Genomic DNA, 14372 nt, shown 5'->3' on the forward strand with positions numbered 1-14372 from the left:
TTTTATTTACTTTTTTTTATTTTTTGTAAAGAATTATATTTATACGACCATCTGACGGCGCCCTAACCGCGATTCTGGGAGCAGCTCCCTTCACATTCACCCCACTGGGATCAGGTTGATGGTGAATAAAGAGAGGGACCTGCCAAAGTGTCGAGTGTTAAAAGAGGCAGAACAACTTCCCCAACATCATTTTTTGGGTGGGTGTGATAAGAGGAACCATTCCAATGTATTTTTTCTCTTGCACAATTTGACATGTGGTACAATTAATATGGAAACCTTATATATGGGTCATTGTGAATGCAGCAATAAATTCTATCTAGAATATTAGCGCAAAATCTATGGGTTCTACTATTATGTCACAGAGAGGTTGGGAGGGTCACAAAGACACCTATAGATCGAGAATAGAGAAAGGCCCAGGACCCATCTCGTCCACCCTGCTCGTATCGCCTTTTCCTCCCGTTATTCAGACGGATTTCATTGCACTGAAGACAGAGGACAGAGCTGGGACAGACATAGGAAAATGTGCTCAGCTTCTGTCCATACCATATGGTCCTCAGGGTCTGGGCCACCCCCCAATGGGAAGAACATGCCCCCTCTACCTTCTGCTTGGTGGTGCACTCCTTACAGTCACAGGTGAAAAAATAAGAATCCTTAAGTCTGTCATTTCGATCTTCTGTAGGGTAGAGCAAATCGATGTAGCTGGTGAACACCTGGAATTTGAGAAGATAATGAAGAAATGTTCATAAGGAACGAGCGACAAGGTCCACAGATCAGTGACCCATTTAAACAGTTCATTGCAAGGTTTTGGCTTCTGGAACTCCAGCAAACCATCTGCCACCACATGGCATGCAATTAAAGCAAATCGGTCAAATTCCACCATTAAAACGGCTTATATTTGTTTAAATCATTGTTTGGACCTGATGAGGCTGTTGTACTTGTTTTGGGAGAAAAAAAAAAAAAGAAATGCAATTTTTTTTGGGAAGCATCACTGACCTTATGAGTTAAGTTGCAACTAGGCTCAATCAGGATTAATGAGCCATTCCGACAGATTCTCAACGTAAGTACACCCGTCTCACCAGGTCTAGGAGATTTATTTAATAACGTACCCAAATTGTATTGTGAAATCGGGTGAAAAATCAGCTTTAAACAGATTGGCCGGGACTTAAGACATTGTTGGCTTGTCCTTAGGATAAGGCATCAATGTCTGATCGGTGGCGGTGCGACACCCGTGCCCCAGAATCAGTTGCTCCCTGTGTCGGCGGCAGCCAGAACTGCTCAGTTATGGAGCTGCACAGGACACTTACTATTAAAATCAATAGCGGGCAGATGTGGAGTACGACCACGGCCACTACGCAGTCAGAGCTTGCAGCTCCATAACTGAGCAGTTCAGGCTCCTGCTGACAACAGGAACTGCTGATCGGCGGAGATGCCGGGTGCAGAAACCCCACTGGTCAGACGTTGATGACCTATCCCAAGTATAGGCCATCAATGTTGAACCCCTTTAAATGAATGGGCGACCATATGACATGGCAGAGCTCTGTTAGCGGCTAATAGAGTGGGAGGACACTTCTCTACGAATGATTGTCTTCACACACAACTCTGATAAGGGATAAGGGTGCATGTTAGCAGATGGAGGTTTACAACACAGATTGGGATTCACTGGACATCATGGGAACATGAGGCCTTATCAAATTGAAAAGAACAGATTTTTTGGGTCAAAACACACAATTTTAAAAAGCAGCATGTAATATTACATAATATACGATAAAATCATATGTAGTTAAAAGGAAATTTTTATGCCGATATTGGATCTACAAATATTACAAAAAAGGAGCCTCTAACGTCTTTGGAAAAAACCTGGTGCAGTTACTACTACTGACCACAAGATGGACCCGCAGGACAAGGTAACATTGCACTGCAGCAGCTGGTGGGGGCCGGATCTGGGGGGCCGGCGTGCAGACTCTTCAGGGGACACCATTTAATCACACGTTCATAGTCATCTTGTAGATCTTAGCGAGATCAGGCTGCCATAGACAGGATCAGGCTGCCATAGTATGACCGTCCCATGCCATCACGTTTATCCAGATAAGCCTGCAGCTAGCCATAAGCCTGGTGTGTTATGACGTCCTCATAGCGGGACCCTCCGCTCCCACCTTACACAGAATGGAGACTATCCAGCAGGCTATACCGCGTGGTAGAACCCTACCCCCATATAGGTCCTGGCTTTACATAGCAGCTGTTACTCGAGTGTCCTCAAACTTAAAGAATTTCCTAGCGCTCCCCACAAATACCTCCGGCATAAGGTCAGGATATATTCCTGCTATGGAAAGACAAACCCTGCCTCAGCCCGGCTCCATGCACTACAGCTCCGAGTGGAGGGCGACAGCTAAAAGTCATTCGCAGGCAGCGCTCCTCACGTGGGTGGTGGCCACATTGCCGTTTTTGTGCAGTTGTTTCCCCCCCACTTCCTTGGTACTACCAGTAGGGATTACCGCTGCTATAAAGGGGATATTTGATGTGTACGATGTTTATATTGGTGGTCGGCATCTCATCCATGATACCAGGACTCCGGGTTTCCCAGAAGATCATTGCCCCATCACACACTCTCCCACCAGATGGTCTTCACTCTGGAGCAGCCACTTCCCCAGGAAAGTGATGAACCTGCCTGTCCGTATGGAAAAATGTAATTCAGACCAGACCGCCTTATTCCAATACTCCATGGTGTGATGCTCACATATCCATGTCTGGCTAAGTTACACAGCAAGCCTCAATGCTCAAACTTGGTCAGCAATGTCTGCCATCATAGCTCCTCTGTGGGAGCACACAAATCACTGAGCCTTGGACATCTATGACCACCTAGCACACGTTCACCTGAAGTCCTTCCTTGAACCACTTTTTTGCCATATGCTGGGGACCCCTCACTGACAAGATCCATCCCATGCTGTGACCCCCCCACTACAAGACCAACCTTATACTGGGAACCACCTCACAAGAGCCATCATAAACCAGGAACCCTCCACAACAGCCATTTTATATATTGGGAACCTCTCCCCACATGACCGGAGCCTGCATAATGCATGCTGTTAACCCCTTAAAAAAAAACTACCGTATGATGATGAACACCCTACTAGACCAGCCAAATTCTGGGAACCTCTTCCCACATTACTGATCGCATGCCATAACCCCTCAAAAAACCTACCGTATGATGGTGAACACCCTACTGGACTGGTCACATGCTGGGTCACCCCCCCAAACATGACCCATCACATTCTTGAACAACACTCCCCCTACAAGATCCACTTCACGCTGGGACCACCTCCCTGGAAACACCCACAAGACCTATAGTTTTGGTGATGTTCTGACCCAGTTGTCCTGACATAATTTGGCCCTTGTTGGTCTCCAAGAACCCTTCCTTTACTTTTATCCAGTTTGTGATGTATGGGCAAAGACCCTTATTAGAATGGAACGATTGCCTATAAAAAGGGTGGTGGTGTGGTAATTAAGAGTCTACTAAAGGATGTGAAATAATCGAGAGGTTTCACCTCATCTCCAGCGCTAATCTCCTGCACGGCCCGGATCTCGGCCACAGTGCCCTTGTAGGTCACGATCACGTTGGGGCAGCAGCTGTGATTCATTAGTGCAACGCTACAGAAGAAGGAAAACGCATTAGAAAGGGTTAAATTACGGTATTAAATCCTAGATTTTTTTCTTCTTTTTCGCTGGGAATGAAGCTAGAGACCTGATACAACCCAGAATCAGAAAAGTAAAAAGTGTTTGTATCGGAAGGAAATTAAAAAGATTTGCTATAGAAGATGCCAATATACAAGATTTATTCTGGCAGAGGAGATAAAATCCATCCACCTTGGCATTTGTCCTGTCCTTCCTTGCCTTTAACCTTGAATTTGGCATCTGGGTGAATTCATTCCTATACCTAGTGCTAGTGCAATGTGATTGTAATGTATTCTGGTTCTCTGCAGCGCCACCACAGGAGAAACAAAGTATTACACAGTGCTGATTTAGATCAATGTGCCGCATATGTAATACAGGACAGGACGGTCCTCCAATAGAGAGACGCTCTTCATAACCACTCGCTACTCTAGCCAAGAGAGGATCTCAAAACAGAAGACACCTATTAAAAAAGGGGGTTATCCTGGACTTCGTTCTTATCCCCATAGCAAAACAACAAGCTGGTAGTCGCCAACTACCCGCCTGACCTGCCCACCATCACGTAGGTAGAGCAGAAGTCTTTGCCGATGTCATTTGATTATATTTTTGTTGTGTTTTTTCCCCCCCATTTTTATTTTTGGGTTAGTAATGGGGAGTCTGATAGACTCCTCTCCATTACTGACACCAAGGCTTGATGTCAGCTGTGCTTTTGGATAAGCTGACATCAACCCCAAAAACTATTACCCCGATTACCACCGCAGCGGGGCAAAAATCGGGAAGAGCGAAGGTGAAGCACCAGAATTGGAGACATCTCATGGGACACACCACTTCTGGGGAGGCAATGGATTGGTATTTTTAGGCTGGGAAGACTAAAATAACCAGCCTAATCATCTAGGCCAGCAGCTGTCTTCTTTACCTCTGCTGGCTATAAAAAAAAAAATAAAAATAAATAAAAATGGGTGGGACCCATGTAATTCTTTTTCATTTATTAGGTTAATAGCTGTAACATTAGGTCAACATACAAGGAACTAAAGGATGCCAATTTTTATAAGGTGTCCTGGTGTTGTGAGATCAGAGGTCTATCCATCTTCTGCAAGGTATATTTTCTGGTACGTAGCATACGTATGATGCACACAAGTATGCCACGAGGCACAAAACACCTATACTGTGTTGAAGGAGGCCTTACAGTGACCAGGAGCATCACTTTTTTTTTAGAACCGTTTGCTATTGTGAGAGCCGGTTTTAGGTTTCCAGATGCTTTTGGCAGATTCATCAACTGACTCTCAAAAGCTGCATATTTTGTCCCAAAATATACTCCTTCACCCATCTGGAGGGATTTTATTTACAACTGAAATTTTGGCAAAATATTAGCAAAACATGCCACTTTTTTATTCGCTAAATAGGTTAAACGGAAAAAATAAAAAAGCTTTTTTGACTTTACATAACATTCAACAACTACGTGAGCAATTTGTAACAATTTGATGCAAACATTTAAAAAAAAAAAACCTTAACCACCACCTACACATGATTTGGTCAATATCTTGACAATATAGTGTATGCCAACATGGTCAAACGCGCGTCGGGGCGTCTGTGGCATCGTGGACGGGTGTTATACTACAATATGGGTAGGTTTTGAATCCATTAATTATATGGCAGTCCTGCATGACTAATACTTTTTGCACATTATTACCTAATTTGGTATTTTTTGTGCCTCAGGATAGTTCCACATATGGTAAACTGTATACATACTTACATATAGCCTGTTACTTCTCCACTTTACCACTCTTATCTTGCTTGAGTAATTTTTGCCCTTGTTTATCCCTTGTGCACGTTTCATAATACTAATACCGGTGATTCATGATATTTTATATTAAACTTATCTGAATAAAATGTAATATTTTTCAATATACATCCTTCTGTAGTGGTGTGTTTGGACACTTTGTATTCACTCTCTAGGCTCAAACCATGCAGGGCGCCCAAACTTTTGAATAGGTCCATTTTCATTTGTGTACTTTTTTAAAATGTAAAAGATGAAAATAAAAAAATTATATTATAATATATATATATAAAATACAAAGGAGATCTGTTATCTTTAACTTTAGCATTTTTAGAGATAATATCATCTTCAACTTACTGTTGTCGTGAGCAGTTAAGCAATTTTGACCAGGGGTGCCTACATTTTTACAGGCAACTGTGAATGCCAAGTCAGGAGGAGCAACTGGTCCTCGGCCGGATCAAATCTGCTCATCTCCAACTTAAAATGTTTGGAGAAGAGTAGGGGATCCACAGGAAAGGTCAACCTGTACCCTTAATATGGCGTCTGGTTTTGCAATAGATGGGTCTAGTGTGTATTATTTTTGCCCTTATGTGACTTAAGCCAATTTTTCAACCTCTAGTGGTTGCTTCCGTTAAGATGAAGGAAACCTGCACAATAGCATTGGGAACCGGACCAACCAACACTGGGCCCCTGTCCCCACACTGCCCCTAGGCCTTGTACACCCCAGTCCCCACACTGCCCCTATGCCATGTACACCCCAGTCCCCGGACTGCCTCTACGCCATGTAGACCCCAGTCCCCACACTGCCCCTACGCCATGCACACCCCAGTCCCCACACTGCCCCTACTCCATGAACACCCCAGTCCCCACACTGCCCCTACGCCATGCACACCCCAGTCCCCACAGTGCCCCTACTCCATGAACACCCCAGTCCCCACAGTGCCCCTACTCCATGTACACCCCAGTCCCCACAGTGCCCCTACTCCATGTACACCCCAGTCCCCACACTGCCCCTACGCCATGTACACCCCAGTCCCCACACTGCCCCTACTCCATGTACACCCCAGTCCCCACACTGCCCCTACGCCATGTACACCCCAGTCCCCACACTGCCCCTACTCCATGTACACCCCAGTCCCCACACTACCCCTACGCCATGTACACCCCAGTCCCCACACTGCCCCTACTCCATGTACACCCCAGTCCCCACACTGCCCCTACGCCATGTACACCCCAGTCCCCACTGCCCCTACGCCATGTACACCCCAGTCCCCACACTACCCCTACGCCATGTACACCCCAGTCCCCACACTGCCCCTACTCCATGTACACCCCAGTCCCCACACTGCCTCTACGCCATGCACACCCCAGTCCCCACACTTCCCCTACTCCATGCACACCCCAGTCCCCACACTGCCCCTACTCCATGTACACCCCAGTCCCCACACTACCCCTACGCCATGTACACCCCAGTCCCCACTGCCCCTACGCCATGTACATCCCAGCACGCAAGGTGGTCATTTTGATGTGTGGCATAATTGACATGAGACTCTCATACTCCGGGAATATCGCTGATCCTAGGTGAGACAGCTCCTCGTCTTCAATGGTGAAGCCATTGCAGTTAACCTACAAGAAGAAAGAGGAATTAGAGAGGATCCGTGCTCTCCATAATGCTCGTTATTAGAATTCTTCCTATAACTTCTTTTACCCTGATCTCCTTACACGTGGCTCAGAAATCATCTCCCCTAGAAGTTTTTTTTTTTTTTTTTAAATAATCGTTAAACATGGCTGCTTTGTCCTTGAAAACCGCGACAAACCTTTTCTTCGCTTTAATCGGGCCAAGTTGTAGGACAGCTGCTTTTTTTTTCCCAAATCCCTTACAAAGGATTATAAAGGGGACATTGGTGATGTACAGGAAGTCCCAGCACTCATAGTACTGGAAAAAAAAAAAAAAACATCATCTAGGTTTCGATTTGTCCCATTAATTTTACTGGAGAGATGTCCATGTACTTATTCAATTCCCCATAACCAAGACTCCGTTGCTCCAGGATTGTGATCATTTTGATAAATCCAAATCCTACCAGATATTTTCCTGATGGGATAATCCAAGTTTTGATATAGAAACTATAACACTTTTCTGGATACCAGATTATGGGCCCATCCTTATGCGAAAATCGGCAAGGATCCAACCAAGGACCGGTTAATGGTCAGCACCTTCAATAATGTGGCAAACTGTCTGACCATGTACAAGTCCCCTAAGGAAGAAATGATATTGTCTGCCTAGTTTATAAAAGTATGTGAACCCATAATCTGCATCTTATTGTTAATCCCTACCCATGTCCTCATCTCCAGTCACTACCAAAGCTGCGTTCATTTTTTTTTTTTCTGTGTGGTGCCAAGAGATGCACTCCTAATAAATTTGGCCACATCTCCACAATACAAAGCACTTTGGAAAAGTTTTTTTTTTTATGTTGCAACAAACCCCAATTTGTACTTTTTCTAAAAACTGCAATACAGCAGGACATGCGCAGTACAGCCCCTGAACCAGTAGGGGGCAGTACAGAGACGAGAGCTGATGAAAATTGAAAATTTAGCAGAAAGCAACTGGAAATTTGGACTGCAGCTCTGGAAGCGACTAGAGTGTCTGTATAAAGAGAAGTATTTGCAAAACAGAAGGAGCAAACAGAATAAGGAGCAGTTACCTGTGCAAAGAGGACCTCAAGTGCCGCATTGTCGGCATAGGGCAGATTCTTAGAGTAGAAATGATGCAAGGCAGCAATGTCAGTCTCGATAAGTTCTTTCTTTTCATTGTCTAGCTTGTCAAGGTCTATAAAAAAATTAAAATATATATAAGGATTAGAGAGTATATAATATAATGTAATGATAACAAAAAAAGTCTCCTGTCCTGAGACAATTTGGAGAAATGACTGCACCACTGGTTCCACCACCAAATGTAACGCCGAGCTGTTTGCGCACTTAAAATTAAAAAAAATCTAGTTAAAAAAACAAAACAAAAAAAAAACGCCTGCATCTTCTATTTCACAGACAGGAGAACCCAGCAGTCACCCCTTACGTAAAGGGAACCGATCGTGTATGCAAACGTTATTCACCTGCAGATATGGGGTTAATCGCGTTCTAAAGCAGTCAGGACTGAGAGGACCGCAACCAGAAAAAAAAACGCAGCTTCAGTTACTGCTCCCCGGCACTGACTGGCAGCCAGTTCTGTACAGATACACTGTGAGCTGTCAGAGTGCTGGGGCGTGGCCTCTCTAGATTTCAGTCGGTTTCTTTGGCTCCGCCTCTCACTGAAAGGCAGAGTTTTTCCTCTGGCTCCGCCTCCATAACTGAAAGCCGGAGCAAAAAGTTAATTTCCTTCCGACAACGGAGCACTCATTACAGAGGCCAAACGACTTTAGAGCGCTACTGGGCTTTGTTCAGACAAGACGTTTTAGATGGATAGTTGACTCTGCATATTTTCACTGCGTCAAAAATGTAGCATCTTACAGTTCCAGCGAAGTTGATGGGATTTATAGAACTCTCGTTCTAAGCGTAAGCGGTGGTGCAGGTTTCAAATCCGCAACTTATTAATTTCTCTCGTGAGTACGCTGAGTTTTGTGTGGCTTTTCCACATAGAATTGCATTAGAAGTGGAAAATTTGCAGGTAAAAAGAAAAAAAAAATGCATGTAGTCCACACGTGAAGTTTTGTCAAAACTTGTCAACGCCAAATAGATGGGAGATATAAAAAAACAAAGCTTTATTTAAAACATTAAATACAAAAAAAAAACCGGCAGTGAAAAAACACAATAAAAGTGCATTAAAAATGCAATGAAAAGTAATTAACCCAATTTGCATAATAGGTGCAGAAAATCTGCAACATCAAAAACTCACTAAATACTCTTCGTGTTAATTTAGCCTTAACCTGCAGATTAATGGACATTTTGACCCCTTGTTAATGTCACAAAATGCTAAGGGAACTTGTGAAGAAACACTTGGTCCAATTATTGCAATTATGCTCTTAATAGATGCCTCCTCTAGCTGCCCTGCTGTTTAGAACAGCTGACATGTGCCCGAAACAGCCGCGGGTGGAATCGCGATCCACCCGCAGCTGTTAACCCGTTAACGTGCGCTTCCGGCAAGAGTTCCAGAGATCCCGCCCATCGGTGACCCCGTCACGTGATCGTGGGTCACCGATGGGTTGGCATGAGGTTTGCAGCAGACCTCTATGGTTGTCATTGCCAGATTGCTATGAGCGCCATCCCGTGCTCCGCGCTCATAGCCAATGAGCATTTCTGCTACATAGAGGCGATCTGACCATCGCCGCTTTGTAACAGATCAAAGTATTGCAGACTTCTAGTGAATAAAGAAAAAAAAAAAAAATTAATTTACACATTTGGTATCACCGCGTTCAGAATCGCGGTTAATATATATATTAAAAAAAAAAAAAATAACTCGATTGTTAAACAAGAAAAAAAAAAAAAAAAAAAAAAATTCAAAACACCAGAATTATTTTTTTTGGTCACCGCTGCACTGCAATAAAATGCAATAACGGGTGATCAAAAGATCATATCTACACTAAAATTCTAACAATAAAAACGTCAGCACAGCGTGCAAAAAATAAGCCCTCACCCAGCCCCAGATCAACAAAACTGGAGACTCTACAGGTCTCGTAAAATAGCGCCATTTGCTCTAACAAATGTTGTTTTTTTGTTTTTTTCCACCACTTAACCCCTTAAGCCCCGAGGGTGGTTTGCACGTTAATGACCGGGCCAATTTTTACAATTCTGACCACTGTCCCTTTATGAGGTTATAACTCTGGAACGCTTCAACGGATCTTGGCGATTCTGACATTGTTTTCTCGTGACATATTGTACTTCATTTTAGTAGTAACATTTATTCGATATAACTTGCGTTTATTTGTGAAAAAAACGGAAATTTGGCGAAAATTTTGAAAATTTCGCAATTTTCCAACTTTAAATTTTTATGCCCTTAAATCACAGAGATATGTCACGCAAAATACTTAATAAGTAACATTTCCCACATGTCTCCTTTACATCAGCACAATTTTGGAACCAAAATTTTTTTTTGTTAGGGAGTTATAAGGGTTCAAAGTTGACCAGCAATTTCTCATTTTTACAACACCATTTTTTTTTAGGGACCACATCTCATTTGATGTCATTTTGAGGGGTCTATATGATAGAAAATACCCAAGTGTGACACCATTCTAAAAACTGCACCCCTCAAGGTGCTCAAAACCACATTCAAGAAGTTTATTAACCCTTCAGGGGTTTCACAGGAATTTTTGGAATGTTTAAATAAAAATGAATATTTAACTTTTTTTCACACAAAATTTATTTCAGCTCCAATTTGTTTTATTTTACCAAGGGTAACAGGATAAAATGGATGCCAAACATTGTTGTACAATCTGTACTGAGTACGCTGATACCCCATATGTGGGGGTAAACCACTGTTTGGGCGCATGGCAGAGCTCGGAAGGGAAGGAGCGCCATTTGACTTTTAAATGCAAAATTGACAGGAATTGAGATGGGACACCATGTTGCGTTTGGAGAGCCACTGATGTGCCTAAACATTGAAACCCCCCACAAGTGACACCATTTTGGAAAGTAGACACCCTAAGGAACTTATCTAGATGTGTGGTGACCACTTTGACCCACCAATTGCTTCACAGAAGTTTATAATGCAGAGCCGTAAAAATAAAAAATCATATTTTTTCACAAAAATGATCTTTTCGCCCCCAATTTTTTATTTTCCCAAGAGTAAGAGAAGAAATTGAACCTCAAAAATTGTTGGCCAATTTGTCCTGAGTACGCTGATACCCCGTATATGGGTGTAAACCATTGTTTGGGCGTATGGCAGAGCTCGGAAGGGAAGGAGCGCCATTTTACTTTTCAATGCAAAATTGACTGGAATTGAGATGGGATGCCATGTTGCGTTTGGAGAGCCCCTGATGTGCCTAAACATTGAAATCCCCACAAGTGACACCATTTTGGAAAGTAGACCCCTTAAGGAACTTATCTAGAGGTGTGGTGAGCACTTTGACCCAACAAGTGCTTCACAGAAGTTTATAATGCAGAGCCGTAAAAAAAAAAAATCATATTTTTTCACAAAAATAATCTTTTCGCCACCAATTTTTTATTTTCCCAAGGGTAAGAGAAGAAATTAGACCACAAAAGTTGTTGTGCAATTTGTCCTGAGTGCGACGATACCCCATATGTGGGGGTAAACCACTGTTTGGGCGCATGGCAGAGCTCGGAAGGAAAGGAGCGCCATTTGACTTTTCAATGCAAAATTGACTGGAATTGAGATGGGACGCCATGTTGCGTTTGGAGAGCCCCTGATGTGCCTAAACATTAAAAACCCCCACAAGTGACACCATTTTGGAAACTAGACCCTCTAAGGAACTTATCTAGATGTGTTTTGAGAGCTTTGAACCCCCAAGTGTTTCACTACAGTTTATAACGCAGAGCCGTTAAAATAAATTTATTTTTTTTTCGCAAAAATTTTTTAGCCCCCAGTTTTGTATTTTCACAAGGGTAACATAATAAATTGGACCCCAAAAGTTGTTGTCCAATTTGTCCTGAGTACGCTGATACCCCATATGTGGGGGGGAACCACTGTTTGGGCGCATGGCAGAGCTCGGAAGGGAAGGAGCGCCATTTGGAATGCAGACTTAGATGGATTGGTCTGCAGGAGTCACGTTGCATTTGCAGAGCCCCTGATGTACCCAAACAGTACAAACCCCCCACAAGTGACCCCATATTAGAAACTAGACCTCCCATGGAACTTATCTAGATGTGTTGTGAGAACTTTGAACCCGTAAGTGTTTCACTACAGTTTATAACGCAGACCCGTGAAAATAAAAATTCTTTTTTTTTTTCACAAAAATGATTTTTTAGCCCCCAGCTTTGTATTTTTACAAGGGTAACAGAATAAATTGGACCCCAAAAGTTGTTGTTCAATTTGTCCTGAGTACGCTGATACCCCATATGTGGGGGGGAACCACTGTTTGGGCTCATGGCAGAGCTCGGAAGGGAAGGAGCGCCATTTGGAATGCAGACTTAGATGGATTGGTCTGCAGGCGTCACGTTGCATTTGCAGAGCCCCTGATGTACCCAAACAGTAGAAACCACCCACAAGTGACCCCATATTGGAAACTAGACCTCCCATGGAACTTATCTAGATGTGTTGTGAAAACTTTGAACCCCCAAGTGTTTCACTACAGTTTACAACGCAGAGCCGTGAAAATAAAAATCCTTTTTTTTCCCACAAAAATGATTTTTAGCCCCCCAAATTTTTATTTTCCCAAGGATAACAAGAGAACTTGGACCCAAAAAGTTGTTGTCCAATTTGTCTCGAGTACGCTGATACCCCATATGTTGGGGTAAACCCCTGTTTGGGCGCACGGGAGAGCTCGGAAGTGAAGGAGCACTGTTTTACTTTTTCAATGCAGAATTGGCTGGAATTGAGATCGGACGCCATGTCGCGTTTGGAGAGCCCCTGATGTGTCTAAACAGTGGAAACCCCCCAATTATAAATGAAACCCTAATCCAAACGCACCACTAACCCTAATCCCAACTGTAACCCTAACCACACACCTAACCCAGACACACCCCTAATTCTAATCCCAACCCTAATCCCAACCGTAAATGTAATCCAAACCCTAACCCTAGCCCCAACCCTAGCCCTAACCCTAACCCTAACCGGAAAATGGAAATAAATACATTTTTTTTAATTTTATTATTTTTCCCTAAGGCTAGGTTCACATTGCGTTAGGGAAATCCGTTTAGCGCTAGCGGATTGCGCTAACACAATGTCTTTTTAGGTGTCGTGTTTAGTGGTCGCGTTAACGTCCCCGCTCTGGAAGATCGGGGATCGGACCTCGGGCGCGCCGCGGACGCTGCAAGCAGCGTCTGAGGCGCGCCACAAAAGAATGGCACCTTGCTAGCGCGAGCCGAAAATGGCACGCTCTAGCGATGCGCTACACCTGAAAATCACATTGCTGTCAATGGTTGTGCTAACGGACCCGTTGCACGGCGTTAATTGTGACATTTTCGCCGTGCAACGCTGTCCGTTAGCGTTAACTCATTAACGCAATGTGAACCTAGCCTAACTAAGGGGGTGATGAAGGGGGGTTTGATTTACTTTTATAGCGAGTTTTTTAGCGGATTTTTATGATTGGCAGCCGTCACACACTAAAAGACGCTTTTTATAGCAAAAAAGTTTTTGCGTCTCCACATTTTGAGACCTATAATTTTTCCATATTTTGGTCCACAGAGTCATGTGAGGTCTTGTTTTTTGCGGGACGAGTTGACGTTTTTATCGGTTACATTTTCGGACACGTGACAGTTTTTGATCGCTTTTTATTCCGATTTTTTTGTGAGGCAGAATGACCAAAAACCAGCTATTCATGAATTTCTTTTGGGGGAGGCGTTTATACCGTTCCGCGTTTGGTAAAATTGATGAAGCAGTTTTATTCTTCGGGTCAGTACGATTACAGCGACACCTCATTTATATCATTTTTTTTATGTTTTGGCGCTTTTATACGATAAAAGCTATTTTATAGAAAAAATAATTATTTTGGCATCGCTTTATTCTCAGGACTATAACTTTTTTATTTTTTTGGTTATGATGCTATATGGCGGCTCGTTTTTTGCGGGACAAGATGACGTTTTCAGAGGTACCATGGTTATTTATATCCGTCTTTTTGATCGCGTGTTATTCCACTCTTTGTTCAGCGTTATGATAATAAAGCGTTGTTTTTTGGCTCGTTTTTTTTTTTTTTTTCTTACGGTGTTCACTGAAGGGGTTAACTAGTGGGCCAGTTTTATAGGTTGGGTCGTTACGGACGCGGCGATACTAAATATGTGTACTTTTATTGTTTTTTTGTTTTTTTTTTTATGTAAAGAAATG

The 14372-nt window shown here is 43.2% G+C and overlaps 1 protein-coding gene across 1 annotated transcript in view; it reads right to left on the reverse strand.

Moving 5' to 3' along the window:
• Positions 1-14372, reverse strand: part of SMYD2 (SET and MYND domain containing 2) — a 59011-nt gene that overhangs the window by 7413 nt on the left and 37226 nt on the right. The window contains exons 5-8 of the mRNA XM_069768505.1: positions 8146-8270; positions 7002-7069; positions 3543-3645; positions 600-710 (exon numbers count right to left, since the gene is read on the reverse strand). Of these exons, the coding sequence (XP_069624606.1) occupies positions 600-710; positions 3543-3645; positions 7002-7069; positions 8146-8270 (407 nt within the window). The remainder of the gene's footprint in view (positions 1-599; positions 711-3542; positions 3646-7001; positions 7070-8145; positions 8271-14372) is intronic.

This window comes from Ranitomeya imitator, chromosome 5, assembly GCF_032444005.1.
Source record: "Ranitomeya imitator isolate aRanImi1 chromosome 5, aRanImi1.pri, whole genome shotgun sequence".
Classification (NCBI taxonomy): domain Eukaryota; kingdom Metazoa; phylum Chordata; class Amphibia; order Anura; family Dendrobatidae; genus Ranitomeya; species Ranitomeya imitator.